The sequence below is a fragment of the Aphelocoma coerulescens genome, chromosome 15 (genome assembly GCF_041296385.1).
Source record: "Aphelocoma coerulescens isolate FSJ_1873_10779 chromosome 15, UR_Acoe_1.0, whole genome shotgun sequence".
Classification (NCBI taxonomy): domain Eukaryota; kingdom Metazoa; phylum Chordata; class Aves; order Passeriformes; family Corvidae; genus Aphelocoma; species Aphelocoma coerulescens.
In genome coordinates this window covers 10,029,451-10,048,770 of record NC_091029.1, presented here as the reverse complement: position 1 = coordinate 10,048,770, position 19,320 = coordinate 10,029,451, and the positions used below count along the sequence as shown (strand labels likewise).

Genomic DNA, 19,320 nt, shown 5'->3' with positions numbered 1-19,320 from the left:
TATGCCCTGGTGTTCAGAATCCTTTTTTTTTCTAGGTGGGGTTGCCTTAAGCTGTTACCCTTTAGAGCGAGAGAAGACATGTCTGTACTTTCAGTTGAAGATTAGCTCTATCTTCCTTAACTTACCTAGACACCTGAATTAGTGGAAATTCTCAACATTTCTTTTGAGTCCTGTAAATGGAACAGCATGCCATGTTAAGCATTCTGCTGTGTTGTCTGGTTTTTTTGTGACCTACCCTCTGCTTTTGTGAACATACATTTTGGCTGGGCACATGGAAAAAAATTGAACTTTTGGACTACAGCATTCAAGATTTATGTTCTTTTCTCAAAACCAATTTAAAGATTTTTTTAAGAATAAATTTGCCCTTCTGAATTACATTGGATTAAAACAATTTTGTTTTCACTTATGCCTTGTAGAGCCTTGAAGAAGTTAGCAGACTTAATTTTCTTGTGCCTCATCTTGTATTCACATAGTCACATTAAAAATTATTTTCTGTTGCTTCCTTCTGTGAATTTCATCTGAATACATTTAATTTTCTTGCTTTACATTTTTAGTATTTTCTGGCTTCGAGATAGGCTCTGGTTTTGCAATTGCTAAACTGCATTTCAGCTGGGTGCAGTTTGCACACTGTAGAGCATATCCTGGCAATAAACACGCTTGCATTTTACAGAATTTGTGTCTGTAGACCCTCAGCTATCTATAGGGGCCGCACTGGGACTCAGGGATTGGACTGAGGGTTCTCCCTTATGGTTTGAGTCACCTATGAAATGAAGCAGTTTGGGGGTGGGGGAGTGGGGGGCTGTTTTTCTGAATTTCCAAAAGTACGATTTCTTGAGTCTGGTTCTCCTCTGCTGCCTGCAGCATGGTTTGGTGCAACGCGGGCTTCAGAGTGAAAAATGATCCCATCTATTTCCGTTGGGGTTCAGGATGTTGTCGCTATTGCCCCGCAGATGGAGGTGGTAGCTCAGACCGAGTAAATCCTGTTGCAATTCCCGGTCTGGATGGCAGATGGCAGGAGGAGCTGGTCAAAGGTGAATGCCGCTTAGAGCCAGCTCCTGTACGGGTTACTGGCATCACTATGTAGTAGGTATCCACCCTTTCTTTTCCAGGGGAACAGCTACGATGTTGATACCAATTTCCTGGGTAAATCTACCTAAGCTAGTTTTGAAAAATAGTTCCTTTTAAATATTTGGAAGCTTACTGAAGTTTTTATTTTGATAAATGGCTTTGAAGGCAGCAGTTTTTCTTGCCTCCTTGGCAGCTCTTTTTCTCTCATGTGCCACACCAGCTGTTTATAGGAGCTTCTAGCACCTACTTTTCAAGATGTTTCACCATTTGGGGAGGAGGGTTTTGCTTGGGCTTTAGCTATTGAACACTTCTAGTGAGATGTTCAAATTTGATCCAAGGTGTATTTTTCCTCATTAATTGGCTTAGTGTTTCTTTCTGCTGTGCAGAACCCAGAGATTTTCCATTCAGAGAAATTCTGTATCTTAAAACATCATCATGCTTTTGATTTATTTTTATTTGAAATTCAAGAGAAGTGCATAATTGCTTAAAATAAAACACGTATTTCTTTCTTGTAGGGGTGAATCTCAAAACTCAGAACAAGGATGCCTTGGAAGATGCTGTCTCTAATTCTCCAGATCCAAGTAAGCAGAAGGAAGGTTTGGAAGAGAGTTTGCATAGGTGGGAAGATGGGGAGGGAAAGGGCATGTGCATATATAGAGGCATCAGGAGGTGGTGGGCAAGAAACTGAGGAGCCTCCTTGGCTTTTGGCAGTGGTTTATTTTGGCCTGCAGTAATTTGCAGGATCTCCCTCTACTGTCTCACTGTGGTTGCAGTTCCATAGCTCTTAAGAACACATGAAGCTGTTTGTTTTGTTACATCTGAAATTCTTTCCTTACCAGACACTATTATGCAGAAAGCTAAAGCTGCTGAGCTGGTATCTGTCTCTCAGTATGAAAAGTTCGTTTGGTAGCAGCTTGTAGAATTAGAATTAGTACAGTCAGTTTCTGAATTTGGTACCATTTACTGAGAAATATCTGCCCTCACTTCCTAGAAAAATAAGTGTGTCACTGCTTAAGAAAGCATTTTCTTTATAGCAGTCTGTCCTGTATTACTTTCTTGCGCAGTGTTCCTGCCATTGGTGTTAATGTTTTTATAGCAAAATAAATTTCTAGCAGTAGGATCTCTATGACAAGAAGTTAAGAATCAGTAGGTGATATGGATTGTTTGAATTGGGTCAGAATGTAATGCAGTGGTGAGCTGATGATTTGGTATAATCTAGTTAGCTTTTCCTTTTTAATGTCTAGTTTTACATCCCTGTAATCTCAAAACTGGAGCATAACTCTAGGAAAGGGTGTGGGAAAAGATTGCTTTCCAAGTTACTATTTTTCTGGTCTTCCCACCCCTCTGGATATATCTTCTGTTTTTATAACTGTGGAAATACTCCCTTTTCTGCTGTTGTACTGTTCCAGAAAGAGGCTGGTCTGTCATTCTTTCTCTCCTCTCCAGCTCCTTCTGCAGTTGTCTAGGATGCAAAACTGGTCTGATTTTCTTGTTCAGACTTGGAATGTTGATCTGTTTATTAATAATCAGTAACTGCACCTGACTTGCTGTAATTTTGGAAGAGCAGTGGCTATGTCAGCTCTAGCTTTCAATCAAGAGGAACTTAAGTGTATTAACTTTGAATGCCTTTTGCATGATGGGATTGAATCAGCATGTGCACTGCATTGTTTAACAAACTCTGTCTCTTTCTCTCCCTCCCTTCTTCCCGTCCTATATTCTTTTTCCCTTCCCATTCCACTCCCCTTTTTGTCCCTGTTGACTTTATGCCAACTCTGATTTTTGTCTCTCATTCTTTCTAACTCTCCTCTTCACGCACTTCTTTCATCCTTCTGTGCACCCTGTTTTTCCATGGGTGACCACATACGCCCTCCTTGTGTGCCCCCCATGACACAACGAGGCAGTTCTGACACTGTCTGCTCCCCCCGTAGTGCCAGGCTTCTGTTGTACAGTTGGAGTGGACTGGAAATCCCTCACTACTCCGGCCTGTCTCCCTCTCACCACGGATTACTTCCCCGACCGCCAGAGCCTGCAGAACGATTACACGGAGGGTTGCTATGACCTGCTCCCAGAGGCTGACATTGACAGGTTTGGCCAGCACCTTCTCTGTACAGTCCTGTGCTTAAGGAGCAGGTGATGGAAGAGGATCACTGCAGTCTGTACAAGTGAATGATAGATTTCTAACAGAGCAGCAGAATACTTATATTTTTCTTTTTTCCAGTGATAGCTTTGCACCTTTTCTGATGTTCCCATCGCACAGTGTGGTGCACTCTGTAGATTTTATGTTAGAAATTGCTTGCATACAAATTTTTACGTCTCTTTTCTGTTGTGTTTCAATCAAAATATTCAACCTCAAACTATCATCTCTCTTAATATGCTTTCTAGTAGGTTATCTACATTCTAGTGTTCTGGAAACACTAAATGAGCAAAGCATGTGGACACACAGTGTTTAAGATGCTTATCCTCACTCTAAAGGATATTTAGTTTAAAGAATCTTGTTTGAAAACAGTGTTAGTTGGACAAATAGAACTTCTCTGCTTGTCTTAGAGGTCTCTGGTAACTATTCTTTAATAGGGTTAGTTTGGTTTTTTTACTGAAGCAATCTCATTATCTTAAACATTTTTCAGACTTTCCATAACTTGTAAGACATCAAAAGACCTGTTTGTGTTGCTGCTTTATGGGAACAAAACAAAAATATTAATCAGGGTGATTGAAATACATAGGAAGTAACAGGATTAATGAAGAAACACCTGAAAAAAATGTCAGTAGGAAGGCAAAGTTCAGAGCAGGAGTTGTAGTAAGATGCCACAACCTCTCTGCTCTCTACTTCCCACTGTGGGAGAGGCTGGAGCATTGCTGCCCACTGGCATTCTGAGCTCTCCTGAACATGTACAAACTGTACTGAGGCTGCCTGCAAAGTGCTGAAAAAGCCATCTTTGGGAAATTGATTGTTTCACAACTGTTGTAGGCAAATTTGTTACTAGTTGTCAAACTGCTTTCAAAGGCAGCAGTAAATATTGCCAGACAATTAATCACCCTGTCTCAAAAAGTGCCCATTTTCCCTCCTGCTCCCACAAACAGGTGTTCCCAGGCAGAGGGCTCCAGGGCCCAGAGCAGAGCTAAGAATAGGTGTGTGGTCAGCTTCCTTATTCTAGTCTGCTTAACCTTTGTGTCCAGGAGGGATGAGGAAGGAGTGCAGATGACAGCCCAGCAGGTATTTGAGGAGTTTATTTGTCAGCGTCTCATGCAAGGCTATCAAATTATTGTGCAATCCAAACCACAGAAACCGGCCCCAGCTGTGCCACCCCCGCTCAGCAGCAGTCCCCTCTACAGTCGAGGTGAGTGACTTGGGCTTGACAAGTCAGGCCTTTGTCTTTCCTCCTGCCAGTCCCAGTAACCTCAAATTAGGCACATCCACCAATTCCTCAACACTTTATGTTGGCTGTTCTCTGGTGATTCTGCCTAGGGAAGTTCTAAATGGGTGGTATATGAATCCCAAGTGCTCTTCTTTGCTTCTGATATCAGCAAATCTTAACTGTAAGAGCAAAAGACTCATTGTGCAACTGTTCCCTAAAAGTATGGCCTGAAAGATGGATTTTTGGCTTGTCCTGAGTTCAGAAGCCCACTTCTGGACTCCAGTTCTGGAGTCCCTTTCTATATGCACAGTGTGTTGATAAAGTTCTGAGTACTGCAGTAAGCTGAAAGGGTTTTGCTTTTTACAACTAGGTCTTGTGTCGAGAAATAGACCTGAGGAAGAGGATCAGTACTGGCTGAGTATGGGCCGTACTTTCCACAAAGTCACCTTAAAAGACAAAATAATTACTGTGACTCGGTACCTGCCAAAGTAAGTATCTCTCTGGTTGAGCAGTTTGCTGTCAGTGTTCAGATGAACATTCTTTTCCAGCTCTCTGTGCTTGCTTGAAAAGAACACACTGTAGAACCTTCTTTCTTTTTAGGAGAAGAAAGAGAAGCACCAGTATCAATAATACTGAGGTTAATGCTTGTGTTTGATCTTTCAGGTATCCATATGAATCTGCTCAGATAAACTACACCTACAGCTTGTGCCCCTCACACTCTGACTCTGAATTTGTCTCTTGCTGGGTAGAATTTTCCCATGAGAGACTAGAAGAGTACAAGTGGAATTACTTGGATCAGTATATCTGCTCTGCTGGCTCAGAGGATTTCAGGTGAGAGCTCCTTTTCTATCCAGACTGTTCTGTGTCCTAATTGCCTCTTTTCCTTTTTGACCTAAAATTTCATCACCAAGTTCAACCCACGAATGCTCAGTACTCCAGGGAGAATATCTGGCCTGCTTTCACTGTCAGCTTCCAGCAGCTGTTGCCTTGTAGGAACCTTGCTCTCTGTTGCTGGTGCGTTATCTGACCTTTGATACAGACTCTTGATCACAAAATTCAGCATGAACTTCTTTTTTTCTCTCCTAAAAATGTAAAGAAATAAGATGGCATTTTGTACCACGCAGATGCTTTTCTTGGCTTCTTACTGATTTCTGGATCTGACTCAAAACTTTGATTTATTTTGAAGATTTGCAGGCTTGCTTGAGTACTGGGCTTGACTGCAGTCCTATTCCTGAGCTGTGGAGCAAGTGCTTACCAGAAATGTGGAATATCTCCGCTAGTATCAATAGCTTTTTTGATATCTTCTCTCCACACAACCAGTCTTTATCATGTTTTCTTTTCAGGTCTCAGTCAAAATACCTCCTATGCTAATGTGCACCTTGAAAAATCCTTTTTGCTTGCATATTTTTAGAGAAAAAGCCTTTGGGGCCTATCTTTTACAGAAAAGAAAGCATATCTCTGTGTGACAATTACTCTGAGGATAGCCTTGTTGCCAGTGATATTCAAATTGCTGACCATTCCTTTGCACACGTGCTTGTTCTGACTCAGGGATAGCAGCAAGGTGGTCGCTGCACTCACTGAAACGTGCAGCAGGTAGATTTGTACTTTAGATTCTGGAAAACCCTTCCCAGGAAACGGCTGAACTCTGTCCTGTCTTCCACATTCCTGCAGCCTTATCGAGTCCCTGAAGTTCTGGAGGACGCGGTTCCTGCTGCTGCCCGCCTGCATCAGCGCCACCAAGCGCATCATGGAGGGGGAGGCGCACTGCGACGTGTACGGCGACAAGCCCCGCTCCGACGAGGAGGAGTGGCAGCTCCTCGATGGCTTCATCCGCTTCGTGGAGGGCTTGAACCGCATCCGCCGCCGCCACCGCTCCGATCGAATGATCCGAGTGAGTCCCAGCCCTCGCTGAGGCTCGGTGTGACCTGAGCTGCTTATGAAGCGTTAGCAGGGAGACCTGAGTCCCTCCCAGGCAGGCTGGGGCACGTGTGCCTGGGCCCGTGTAATCCATCCCTAAAGGCCAGTGCTGACCCGTGTGCTGTGTCAGCTTTCAAACGGTGGGGGGTTGTTAACAGCTTTGGGGAAATTTACCCGGGATGAGCATCCTGTGCTGCTGTGACTGCAACCAGGCTCAGGACAGTTCTTGCTCTGGGACAAGCCAGGCTTTTCTGCGCAGCAGAGCCATATCTTAGTCTGGCAGTGGTCTGTTTTATACCTTGGCCGGTCTTTTCTTACCCAGGAGCCTGATGCCTCCTCTTTGCAGGTGTGCTCTGCTTTGTGCTTCAGGTGGGCTTAGCCTGCATACACCTCTCTGCCTTGTGATGCAGACAGTTGATCAAAGGGGTCTGAGGTAGTTAAGCTGGTCACTTCTGGGTTAGCCTGGGTTGGTTCTGTGCTGCAGATTCAGGAGAGGGATTGGGAAAAGAGAACCACAAGGGTGAATTTTTTGGTAAACAGTAGTTTCAAGAGGCTGAAGAGAAACTGGCTAATGTGTATTAAATTCTCTTCCCGTTCACGCACTAAATGGGGTAATTTACTTCAAAGCAAATTCACCTTTTCCAGGATAACAAACATTTTATTTTCAGAATAGCATCCACACAAGACACTAGGCTATTCCACTTCCTGTGGAACCAATAGTTTGCCTCCCTTTTTAAAATGTACTCAATAAACCCCCACTGACATGAGGTGTTGTATTCTTGCTTACTAGTTAAGCTTAGCTTGACTAAGTCTGTGCTTCCATTTTTTCATTGTTAGAAAGGGTCTGCCATGAAAGGCTTGCAGATTGCTGGTCCAATTTCCACTCACTCTCTGGAGCAGTCTGGGCCTCCCATTGGGAAAAAAGGAACCTCAGCACTCTCAGCTCTGCTGCAGATGGAAGCCAGTCAGAAGTGAGTCTCTACAGGCTGTGTGAAGAGCCTAGAACATCCTTCCTACATATTGCTCCTGGGGTGGCTAAAGCACATTTGGGGAACTTTGTCTCATGTTATGTTACATACATAGGAGATTAATATTTTTAATACTAAGTTAGTATTACACGTGCATAATAAAACTGAGTTCAAGGGTCCATGTTGTTTGTGGGGGGTAAAAGGTACTTAGGGAATGTTGGATCTGTCCCTCAGTGAGTGGGAAAGCAAATGTATGAATATACAGCAGTACCCCTCTGCAACAGTTGCCTTTGGGGGGGGAAGCTGACACAAAGTATGTTTGAATAATCTGTATTCCTTCCTCTTTTTTTTTTAGGACACTGGGGGAGCAGCAAGCAGCAATGCTTTCTGGGAAGAGCTCTGGGCAGCCTTCAGAGAGTGGGAACATTGCTATCACACCCACCTATATGGACAGCCCTCGGAAGGTAAAGACCTCCTGGTCTTTCTTTAGCTGCTATTTCTACATAAGAATTCTTCCAATAACCAAAGATTATTTCTCTGAGCACTTGGCTACCTCATACCACATCTTACTCTCTAATCCAGTAAGAGCTGATCCTGTACTAGCCTTTGTGTGCAAGGGCAGAGGAATTAAATTCTGTAAGTGTGACAATGATATGGAATCCCTGGGATGCCATTTCAGTGTTTTGCTGATCTAAGTGCTGTTTGCTAATTAGTGCATTTCCTTTGCTGGTAGCACATTTCATTTCAGTCATGGCTTGACTGTCAGATGTAGCAGTACAGTGCTGCCTGCATCTGTGTGCAGGCTGTCTTGGAGAGAAAATCAGCCTCTAGATTGTGACTGTGTGAACACTGAGTGGAATTGTAACAGCAGGAACTTGAGTCTTTTGCCTCTGCTTAGAGGAGGGGATGTGTTCCTGAGAAGTGATTTAAATGTTATTCCTTCACTGGCTGGACTCCAGGCTGGAGAAAGTGGTCTTCCTGGAGCTCTCTTCAGACACTTAAAGAAAAGACTGTGCTATCCCTCAGCCTTTCTGTCAACTGTCCTGTGAGAGCCAGGAGAGCAGGAACTCTACCTCCAAGTCCACCCAGAAATATTCGATTATTTTTCTGTGTTCTGGAATGAAGGCCTTCCAACAGAAGTAACAAGGAACTGAATAAAAATAGAGGATTTAAATATGACCTGTCTTTGGGCTCAACAGTTCAAATACTGAAAAGAAAAAGTTCTCAGATTCACCACTATCAACCACTTCTTGCAGTATTTTTCTCTTAGCATCTAATCTACATCCACTGTTTTGTGCCACTACCAGGAACAAGTATTGTGTTATCCTGGAGACCCAGATATTGAAAGTTGAAGTGATAGAGTAACTGTGATCATCTCTGTACTAGACACTTACTCATAGTATTAGTGTTTGGAGAACACAGATGAGAGTCTGGAGCAGGATGTGCTAGACCTGGAAACAATAGGTGCTCAAACTGACTTGAGGTGTGTTTGCAAACTTCCATATCATAATTCAGGCTTTGCATTCTCCTCTAATACCGTTTTGAAAAATCAGCTTCCCTCTTTAAATACAGAAATCTTAAATGTCCCTTTCTACCAGTAAAACTGGTAAAAATTCTGTGTGAAATGCAGGAGAAAAGAATGTTGTGTCCAGTTGTTCTGTGTGGCAAAGGGGGGAAAAGGCAGAATAGGCTTCCCTAGCAGTGGCACAGGAGTGTGCTGGGACCAAATTGGCAGACTTTGTGCTACCAGAAAATGCCATCTTAAGTAATGTTGAAAGTAATGTTCAAAAGCCTCTCTGGAAGGCTGACTGGAGACTCTGGAAGAGTGTGTTATCAATTGAAGGCCTTTCATGCTGCAGCAGTAAACACTCCTGTATATTTACACACAGAGACTGGGACATAAGCAATTGGAATCTCCTAATTGATGGCTCATGCCTGTTGGAAAGATGTCAGTGGACAGGCAGCATTGTGCTCACTTGGGAACAGCAGCGTGTGCCTCGTGTCACAGCCCCTGCAGGGCTCCCCAGCACAGGGAAGTCTGACTTTCCACACACTTGAAGCCAGAGAACTGACAAATTGTCACAGCTGTGAGCTCTGCCAGCAGCCAAGGGAGCAAGTGCTTTTCTAGTATGCTCCTCAGTGCTGGAGTTACTCCAGACCAAAACTGAGCCATTGGCTTCACTTTACTCCATTTCAGAGTAGAATTGACAAGTCTCTTCAGCCAGTTATTGGGCAACACAGTGTGGTTTTAACCCCGTGAGTTTGCTTGATCCATGATCTCTTTGGAAAGTCTTTGCCCTCATGGATCCAGGGTGCTTGGCTCTGCCTCTGCACTGTATAAATTGCCAGTCACGTAACCCTGGCATTGATTCTTTCCAGAAAATGTTTTATACGTACATACCAAGGTAAGCAGCATCTTAACTGCAGGCTAGACAAAAATATTTTGCCGAGAGAACAGAATAAGGAATTGCAAATAAGGAATGAAAATCTAGATGACTTCCACTGTATTGTCTTATATGATAAGAAAATCTTGACGCGTCTTTGCATAGCAGCTGGGGATAAATTCACTGGGGTTTGTAAGTAGGCAGGAACATAGCACAGGCAGTATCTCTTTAATTTTGCGTGAAGTATTAAACACAGTGTTGGAAGGATCTTTGTGAAGAGCTTTTCTTCCCTTTCCTTTGCACCATACCAGACCTGCATTTAAGAGGAAGAGCGTACTTCCTGAAAAGAGCTCTTTTGCCTCTCCCTCTTTAACATTTGAATGTCTAACAGATTAGAAAAAAAACCCCTGTCCTTCTTTGGATATTTGTCATTACACCTGTGGTTTCTGTATTTCAGTTTTGTATTTGGGATGGAAGCCCCCATACTTCAGAGCTCAAGACTTTCTCCTTTGAAGTATGGAGGGAAAGCTGCAGTTTCAATTGGCTTCTGATCAATGTGGGTTTAAAAATTTTGGGAAAGCATCTGTGCCAAGGAAGAGCAATGTCTTGTTACAGAGAGAGAAAGTAAGGATATGTGTGTGAGTAATTCCTGATACTGTGCATTCTGCTGCATCTGACCTTCTGGGTCTGGGATTTGCATTCTCCTCATACTTTCTCTCTGGTCATTTCATACTTGCACAACCTTGTATTTGCTTTTCTTCAACTCCTTGTTCCTGTTGCTGTTGCCATTAATGGGCCTACTTCCTCTGATGCCTTCAGGATGGGGGCTTCTTTATGGATTTTGTTCGCAGCCCACGCACAGCTTCAGCCTTCTACTCACAGGTTAGTTTTGAATGGGTTGTTGTCATCTCTGGCTTTTGGATTGAGGTGATGGACAGCATTTGTGTCCTGAGCTTGCCACGCTGGGAACCTCTCTTAGTTTCCACATGCTCTCATTGAGAGTGGGATGCACAGCATTGGCAGGACAAAGGGGCAGATGCAACCATTTTTTTTCCACCATTCAGTGCTTGTGCTGCGTTTTGGATGTTCATGTGCCCTGTCTCACTGTCCTTTGCAGTACTGTGTTGTAAACTACTAAAGCTGCTCTTTTTGTTTTTCAGTAAGTGCTTGTTTTCCATCTTCCCTCACTGAACAAAATGGCAACAGCTCACTTGTCTGATTCTTGGCTAAATTTCTTCTGTGATATTTGACTGACAGGTGACTCTGGAGATATCCAAATCATATTGTGTCCTTGGACTCCTAAACAACTGAGGCTGAGAATATAAGTATCATCTTGGTTTAAAAGAGTCATTGTGACCGAAGTTGTTAGTCCACTTAACACCAGTTAGGAATTAGCAGTAATACAGTGTGCCCATAGAAAATGCTGCCGGTTGAAGTGAGCCCTGAGGAGGGAGAGTGGCTTTTGCTGGCTGTGGGCACTGTAGAGTTGACCCTGGAGCATCTGCTGGTTTTGGCTGCCCAAAAAGGGACATCTGCCATTAGAGATTTTTGGGATGTGAGAAATGGCATAAATAAAAGACTCTTGGCTCTCAGACCTAAGTCAAGCTACCAGCTTTGTGATTTCTAGCTGTGTATGTGCTGTGGATTCATCACTGCAGAGCAGCCCCCATATTTACACCAGCTTGAGTTAGAGTTACTCTGCCATTCGTGTTCTCTCCTCCACCTCTCCAGCTTTTATATAATGTGCCTTTACTAAACCATACGTGTTAATGACAGATGGCAATTACAGCCTGTACTTAGCTGAATTCAGCATTCATGCTCTTTCTGAAATGATTTTATGTTAATTTTGTGAACTATTCAGTCTACCATTAGAATAGTGTGAGTGCTCCTGCAGGAGGAAAGTGTTCCTGTTGTCTTGGTGACAGGTGTGGGTGGGTGCCAACCAGCCTTCTCATACTGCCCTGAGAAAGGAGGGAAGATGAGCTGATTTTTTTGAGCATTATGAAACTTGAATTCATGTGATACATTTGCATATTTTTGAGAGTTAGACTTGAAACTATATTTGCTAAATGCTTACCATGGTGATTAAGTGTCCTGTTCTGTCTATTGTGTGCCTATAATCATAATTATTCACTTGGGTTGAAAATGTCAGGCTTGGACTGGTGTTGCTGGTTTGCCAGTAGTTCTCTCAACACAATTGTTGCTAGGTTGGTGATCCTCGTCTTTATTTGGGTCTGAATTTGTTGTTTGTCAGGAGCTCTGTAGTGGTGACAAAATAAGACTGAATTTATCCCTTCTGCATATGCTTGTGCTTCCTTAGAGTATTGCTTGTTGCTGACTAACTTGGGCTGAGACACAGATCATGTAGGGAGGGGAGAAAATGGGAAATAGATTACATTATGCATTTCATAGAGATGTTGCTGTGTTTACTCCTCACAGGTCTCTATCGATCAATCAGTTCCCGCAACCTCAGATGGCAACATGTTGATAACTATGGGGCAGGTCCCTGACAGGGGCAGCACCCAGGCCCTGGGAAGCACCCAGAATGTTGCAGACCTGGGATACAACACAGCTGGTGCTGCAGAGGGCAGGTAGGAAAGGCACAGCAGTGCTGTACTGCAGAGCTGTTCAGTTACAGCCCCTTTCTGGTGTCAGGGAATGGGCACTTAAACAGGAACCTGGGAACAGGCTGTGCTGTGCCTGTCGGCACGAACAGGCACTTGTCACAAGACTGTACTGCAGCATTTCCATGTGCAGAGAGAGTGGTAGTAAAATAAGCCCTGCAACCCAGTTTTCCAGAATTAAATGAACACAAGGCCTGATTTCTCCACCACAAGAAGGGCTTCATTCCTGAAGAAATGAAGAAATACCATTTCTGGAATCTGCTAGTAGGAAACCAGGCTTTGAATTGACATCTTCAGTCTGTTTTGGCAAGGGGGGGGCCCTGCAGGTCTACTTGGATCAAGTAGGTTGATGAAATCCAAGAGGTTCTAACCTGGAAGTGAGACACCAGGAAGGAAGCAATATTGAAAATAAACTTTATTAGCAACTGTTTCCTGTGGTTGTATATTACAGTAAAAAAAAAAAATTAGCCAACTTCAAAATGTTTGCTCTCAGTTGCTCCTGAGTACAGCTGTATGTGACACAGTGTGCATTGGGTCCATATAGCAATGTCCTGGTGACCTCGGGGGAAGTACGCATCTGATGCTTTTAGTTGTCCTTCTTGAGATGAAAAAGGAAATAAATGTGGCAAAGTCATTCTTGAGAAGAGAGACCAGTTTTCCTAAATGTACATATTTGAACAAATCTGGCAGCTTCCTTGATTTTTGAACGTGCTTGTGTTTACTGTCCAGCTCTCAGCAGTGTTCGACAAGTGCTCTGACTTCCTCCTCCACTTTGGTAGAGATTCTTGAAGCCATGAAACACCCCACGTAAGTTTTTAATATAAATGTGCTTAACATTTGATGAGATGTTTTGTAAGAGGACATGAGAAGTGGAGTCACTCAAAGGAGAGCCTCATGTCAGCTGTTGAAGAGTTTTAAACTTCCTTTTGTGATTCAGTTCCAGACTCTCAAATAAGGAATTGTATAGAAATTGAGGTATGAGCAAAGACTTCAATTATTAGAGTCCCAGAACCTTGTCAAATCAAGAATTCCCAGTAAGTCACTAAAGTGCTGTCAATGACAACTCTTCATCTTGTTACCAAAAGCCAATGATACATCACTCCAAGGGCCTTGTGCATTTCTTGTTCTATATTTTATCCTTCCCCCCGCTTTTTTTCTTTCCCCCAGCAGTGATTTTTGTCTTTGTTACTTAAAAGAGCTCTCAATCAGCCTGCGTTAACACGTGTGACTTGCTGTGATTCAGCACAGGGATCCAGCTGCTCTCTGAACAGAAGGGGCTCTCCCCGTACTGCTTCATCAGTGCAGAAGTTGTGCACTGGCTGGTGAATAATGTGGAAGGGGTGCAAACCCAGGCCATGGCCATTGACATAATGCAGGTAAGGAAACTATCCAGGGGCATGTGGAGGGCCAGAAATGCCTCACTCTGTGAAGAAAGTAAAGTTTTAGAGCAAAGCGTAGCAATAGTTTCTGTTACTTATTAAAATCCTCTTATGGATGAGTATTGAAAGTAGTGCTCAACAGACTATGAGGCAATGATGGCATTTTTTGGATTCCCTATCACAAAACAGCAACATATTCTTCAGTAGTAATATGTATTTTTTTCTACTTACATGATGATGGTTTTGTTTATAGCCTCCAATTAGCTGGTACTTACCAAGTACTCTGCATTGTGTTGGAATTGAGGCACTAGGCAGTGATTTGGTTTTCCTTTCTAGTAATTAGTAAATAAAGTGGTACTAAAACCAGCATATGACCTTTCTGTTATGGTTGCTGAAGCAGACACACTTTATGGAGGAACACTGCTTGTATTCATCAAGGGATTTTTCTATATTGAACTATGTCAGGGGCAGAAAGTTGGAAATGTTCTGGAGTTCATTCCTCTGCTGGGATCCCATATCAATTAACAGAAAACTTAGAATGTTTCCAAACTCTTACCTTCTATAAATCCATTTATAAAACCAGAGCAGGGTAGGGGAGGAAGGCAGACATCTGTGGAAAGGTCAAACACAATTTCTCAGGGAGATAAGAAATTGCTACGTTTACTGAATATCAAGAGATAACTTTGCTGGTATTCTTGTTAGGCACATACTTGGACAAAAAGATGTCAAGAAAAAGATGTTCTCTAAAAACCTTTTTATGTAACTGGAAGAGTGATTTCTTTTTTATCATGTTTGCTCTGTTCTCTCTTTTCTTGTTCAGAAAATGTTAGAAGAGCAGCTTATTGTCCATGCATCTGGAGAAGCTTTACGAACCTTTATTTATGGCTTTTATTTTTACAAGATTGTTGTGGACAAAGAACCAGACCGAGGTCAGCATTGTTATTACAAGATTTTCCCTTTGCATAATCACTAGGCTGTTCCTGATTCTTAGGGGTGCTGCAGCAGGAATGCATTTTGGGAGCAACCAAAAACACTGATCTCAAGAGAGTCTGAGAAATTCGGCCTTTTTAATTAAAAAAAAAAAAAAAAAAGAATTCCAGAAAACATAAAGTAATTTTTATCCTGCCTCTTTTTCATCAAGAACTACTTTTCTCTCTGAGTCTTGAGCACTTGTTTCTAACTGGAATTGCCCTTTCCCTTGTGCAGTGGGGCTGCAGCAGCCTGCCATGTGGCACACGGCTGCCATGGATGACTTCTCCACCTTCCAGAGGAAATGGTTTGAGGTGGCCTTTGTGGCAGAAGAGCTCCTGCACTCAGAAATCCCGGCGTTCTTCCTGCCCTGGCTGCCCAGCCGCCCAGCCTCCTATGCAAGTAGGCACAGTTCCTTTAGCCGCAGTTTCGGAGGACGGAGCCAGGCAGCTGCACTCTTAGGTAGATGCACAGCACAGGTGACAGCTGGGGAAGTTCAAGGGGATAGTTTGAAAGGGGAAGAGCAGCCAGCCAAGGGTATGATCTCACGTGGACCAGCAACAGAGCTGCAAATTTCATGCTGGCCTTACAGTGTCTTGCACGTGGACTCATTCTCATATGCTGGAGGTGTGTTTCACTGGCTGGGCAGGTAACTTTTACTTCAGAGTACTGGAATACAATAAAAAATATTTCTTAAAATATTCCTTCTTCCTGAACCTCTAGAATTTAGGGAGGAAGATACTTTGTCTCCTTGCAGGCACAGAGAGACTCTTCACAACCTGTAAGGAGTATAGAGGGATAAGTTATGAGAACAGCAAAGCAACCAAACTGTTCTTAAAATTACATGTCTAATTGCTTCCTAGGGGCAAAAGCCACAGTGAGGGTCAGATGTGTTAGAAGTTTTCTGTGATGTGCTGGAGGCTTTTTAACTAATCTGAACCAGGCTCCGTACATTAGTGAGTCTGTGAAGCCCAGCTGCAGATGATCCCTGTGGTATGGAAGCAGTAGGAAGATCTTGCTGCTAGGCGAGATACCATTAGTATCTAATGTTCTCTAACATGTGGAGAATAACACTGACTGCCTCTAACAGCCCGTGAAACACACTGGCTGCGTGACTGACCCTGTTGCTTTGTCAGCTTCTTGTTGTATTTCTAGGCCAGCCTGAGTCACTTGCTTTTGTTCCTCTTTCCTTGTTTAAGAGAAAAATCATTGCTATGGAACTGCAACTTCAGGTTTATTTAGATGCGTCTGTTAAAGGCCTAGCAATGAAGGATAAAATGAAAAATTTTGCTGTTCTCCTGTTGTGTATATTTGACCTTGTGAAGAGGAGTGCCTTACTGCTGGTGTAGTATCTCTTAAACCTGAAGTCACAGTAATACTTGCGTATTTCTGAGAGCCTTGTTTGAAGCGGAACAGCATCAGAAATGGAAAAACATTAAGGATAGAAGTCTGAACTAATGGTTAATTCCCTGAAGCCAACATATGCCAGTTATTTTCCCTGTCACATGATAAATCTGTTGCCTTGGCTGGTATCCAACCTCATTAGCTCAGTGGCTGGCCAGAGCTGAAGCCTGAACGTAGGCTGGCATGAAAGTATTGTGGAGGCTGGAGGCACTTGGGCCAGATCCTGTTTGTGGTTTGATCTGTTAGTCACCATTTAGCCTGAGAAAACCAGTTCACGTTCCTCTGTCTGTGCTCTGTTGTGAGGTGAGAAGACTGATGGCCTGCACCCATGGGGATGAGTAGAAGTGTGCCTCAGTGTCCCCCTCACCTTGCATTTAACACCAGCCAGGAAAACAGTGTATTCCTGCAGCATGTGGAGTATTACACACCTGAGTAGCTTTCCTTTTTCTTTTCAGTTGGGATTATGTCCATTTTACTCTTTAACTAATTTGCAGCCCTTGAATGAGTGATAAATGCTTTCAGATTTCAGACTCTTGTACAGTCTGGATTTTCCAGGAATTATAGTTTCTTGTAGAAAAACTGGGTGTGGAAGGTTTTTTCCTGCAAAGGAACTGATTTAAATGATGTTTCTGTGCTGTCCCTCTTCTAAACAGTATTCAAAAAAAAAAAACTTGAGCCGTTCATCTGAGGCAAAGAGCTTTACTAAACCCAGATGACCCCTGGTCCACGTGACTTCATTTGTTCCTCTCTTGGTCTTGATTTGGTTGTGGTTTTTATTTCTTCCTCTCCCCACCTTCCCTAAATGTCAGGCTGTGACATAAAATTGCATGGAAGTATTGGGAGCTCTGGAACAAGCTCCATGTATCTCTCAAATCTTTATCCCTCCCAATTCCCCAATCACTTGCCCAGTGACTGTCCCCTTTCCCTTCCCAGTGGAAGTCTGACCTGTGACACAGCTAATCTTGTCCCTTTGATTTATAGCAATGCATGCACTAGCAATTGTAGTCATATATGTAGTGGAGTCTGTGACTGGAGAATAACCTGCCTGCTCCTCTCCGATTTGTTCAGTAAATGATTAGTTAAATACTCAGTAGTACAAGACAATTGGGAAGCAGGTGAGTCCTCTTAAAGTCTGACCTATGGAAGCCAGAGTTTATTCTATTAAAACAAGTTGGTTTTAATCAGAAGCTTCTGAATTCAGACACGTGGACATTTCTCTTCAGTGTTTAATGTATTTTTGATTAGCTCACCTGGTTGGACTGTGTTCCTCTGGGTTTGCCTGCAAGCTGTAGCTGCAGACAAGGCAGAGAAAGACAGTCCAGCCCTAGCAGGGAGTCTGCACTCTCTGGGAAAAGGAACAGTCTCAGGGAGCTCATTCTTCACAGTGTTCTAGTTTGGGCACACTGGGCTGTTGTGTTATTACTGACCTCTTGGCTAATGACCAACACCTACCTGACTGAGCTGCTTTGGTTTCACAGCTTCCAGGATGCTGTTTTCCAACACACTTTGTTACAAATTTGGCACCATAACCTCCTGACCACAAACATTTTATTCACAATATCCCAAAAGAGCCAGAAAAAGAAACTCCTTTTCAACAGCACATGTTGGTCTCTCTGACTATACCAGATCAACTCAGAAACTGCAGATGATAAATCTCCCAAAGACAAAAATGGGTCTTATTTATGAAACAAAACTGGGTGATATTCTTTCATTTTTGTTTTGTTTTTTTTTTTTTCATGTTCTGCGCTGCAGTAATAGCAAATAAAGGATTTCCTTACAACCTTGAAAATGCCTCCAGCTAACTTGCAGTAGAAGTGAAGGTGGGAACTTTCCATCTACCTCGAGGAAAGATTTCAAATTTTATTTTTAAAAACCATCAAGCCATCAAATTATAAGATAATTTAAAAGCTGACCCTATAAAGGGGTGCACATTTACGTCAGCAAGAAATAACAACACCCATGCCTCATGCATGCAATAATAAAAAAGGCAGTTTTCCCATAGAAGCCTTGCAGCCCATTGTTTTATGTCAATTTTTAACATTACAGAAATGTTAAATTATGTATTTGTCTAAAGAAAAGTTGAAAGTGATGATGTGTTTCATAGCAGGACTTTGGTCTCCAAGTCAGGAGATCTGGGTTCTGTCCCTGGCCTTGCAGTCCTCTGTGTGACACTAGCCAGGTCACTTCCACTGCTGTGCTTCTCTTCCTCTCTTGCCTGATACCTGGGAGGGTTTCTGTGACCAGGATGCTGGGGTGTGGGACACAAAGGGAGCTGGATCTTGGGCACTATCCCAGCACTTAACTGCAAAGCAGTAGGAGGTATTGCAGTGGTCAGAATGCTGCTGCATGTCTTGGCTGACTCTTCGTGCTTTTACAGAAAGTGTTGGGTGTGCACTTTTAATGATGCGGTAATGTGGGATATTGATACGGGATTAAAGAAATAAGAAGTTTGACTTCTAATGTCCTTTAGCTGTGGAAAGTCCTGGAATGCTCCTGCCCTGTGTAACAGCACCCTGTTGTGATTTCTGGTGGAGGCATATAGAAATATTTGGAATGTTTTGGGCATGAAGAAGCTGGTGTTGTCTAGCCATGCTTAATTATGGCACTAGTTGCCTGTTGATTAACCGCTGGACTCTCAGTTCTCTCTCCTTATTGCAGCTGAAATGTCTTTTGACTGCTTGGGGAGGTGATTCTGTAGCACATACCCCTGACACGAGAAATACTTCAGGATTTTTGTCTTTTGTGACCTGGATGAGCGGCATTCTGGGACTATTCTGCTAGCCCAAAAATATCTGGGGAGGAATGGGAGAACAAATTAATTTCAAATGGTTTATCTTGGTTCTTCTGTTCTCTTCATCCTGTCTCCCATCTTCTCTTTAATGCCTCTTCTAAACACCCCTGTCCCTTGGCTGCACAGCTGCCACAGTGCCCGAGCAGCGCACGGTGACACTGGACGTGGATGTGAACAACCGCACGGACCGGCTGGAGTGGTGCAGTTGTTATTACCATGGCAATTTCTCCCTCAATGCTGCCTTTGAAATCAAGTTACACTGGATGGCAGTGACTGCAGCTGTTCTTTTTGAGATGGTGAGATCCTGGTGTTCTGGACAGCCACAGAAATGCCTGTCGGGCCTCTGTATCCCTTGGACAACTGGGGACATTGTATTAGGAAGTATTGGGGATAGAGACAATGGCTTGCATCTGCCCTTATTTCCATAAGTAATTTTCCTGGTGGTTGTTAGTGTTCCTGCATC

General features: G+C 43.2%; 1 protein-coding gene across 12 annotated transcripts in view; it reads left to right on the top strand.

The window, feature by feature from the left end:
* Window positions 1–19,320, top strand: part of DEPDC5 (DEP domain containing 5, GATOR1 subcomplex subunit) — a 41,169-nt gene that overhangs the window by 17,055 nt on the left and 4,794 nt on the right. For 2 of the 12 annotated variants that reach the window (XM_069031152.1, XM_069031144.1), the window contains 16 exons: window positions 951–1,031; window positions 1,584–1,649; window positions 2,970–3,153; window positions 4,243–4,403; window positions 4,792–4,909; window positions 5,085–5,252; window positions 6,093–6,312; window positions 7,176–7,309; window positions 7,662–7,770; window positions 10,510–10,572; window positions 12,130–12,281; window positions 13,044–13,121; window positions 13,558–13,690; window positions 14,514–14,622; window positions 14,900–15,124; window positions 18,984–19,153. In XM_069031152.1, coding sequence (XP_068887253.1) covers window positions 951–1,031; window positions 1,584–1,649; window positions 2,970–3,153; window positions 4,243–4,403; window positions 4,792–4,909; window positions 5,085–5,252; window positions 6,093–6,312; window positions 7,176–7,309; window positions 7,662–7,770; window positions 10,510–10,572; window positions 12,130–12,281; window positions 13,044–13,121; window positions 13,558–13,690; window positions 14,514–14,622; window positions 14,900–15,124; window positions 18,984–19,153 — 2,171 coding nt within the window. Of the gene's footprint in view, window positions 1–35; window positions 660–950; window positions 1,032–1,583; window positions 1,650–2,969; window positions 3,154–4,242; window positions 4,404–4,791; window positions 4,910–5,084; window positions 5,253–6,092; window positions 6,313–7,175; window positions 7,310–7,661; window positions 7,771–10,147; window positions 10,315–10,509; window positions 10,573–12,129; window positions 12,282–13,043; window positions 13,122–13,557; window positions 13,691–14,513; window positions 14,623–14,899; window positions 15,125–17,818; window positions 17,887–18,983; window positions 19,154–19,320 lie in introns of those variants that run through there. The other 10 variants (XM_069031154.1, XM_069031145.1, XM_069031147.1 and 7 more) reach the window with 10 other exon arrangements.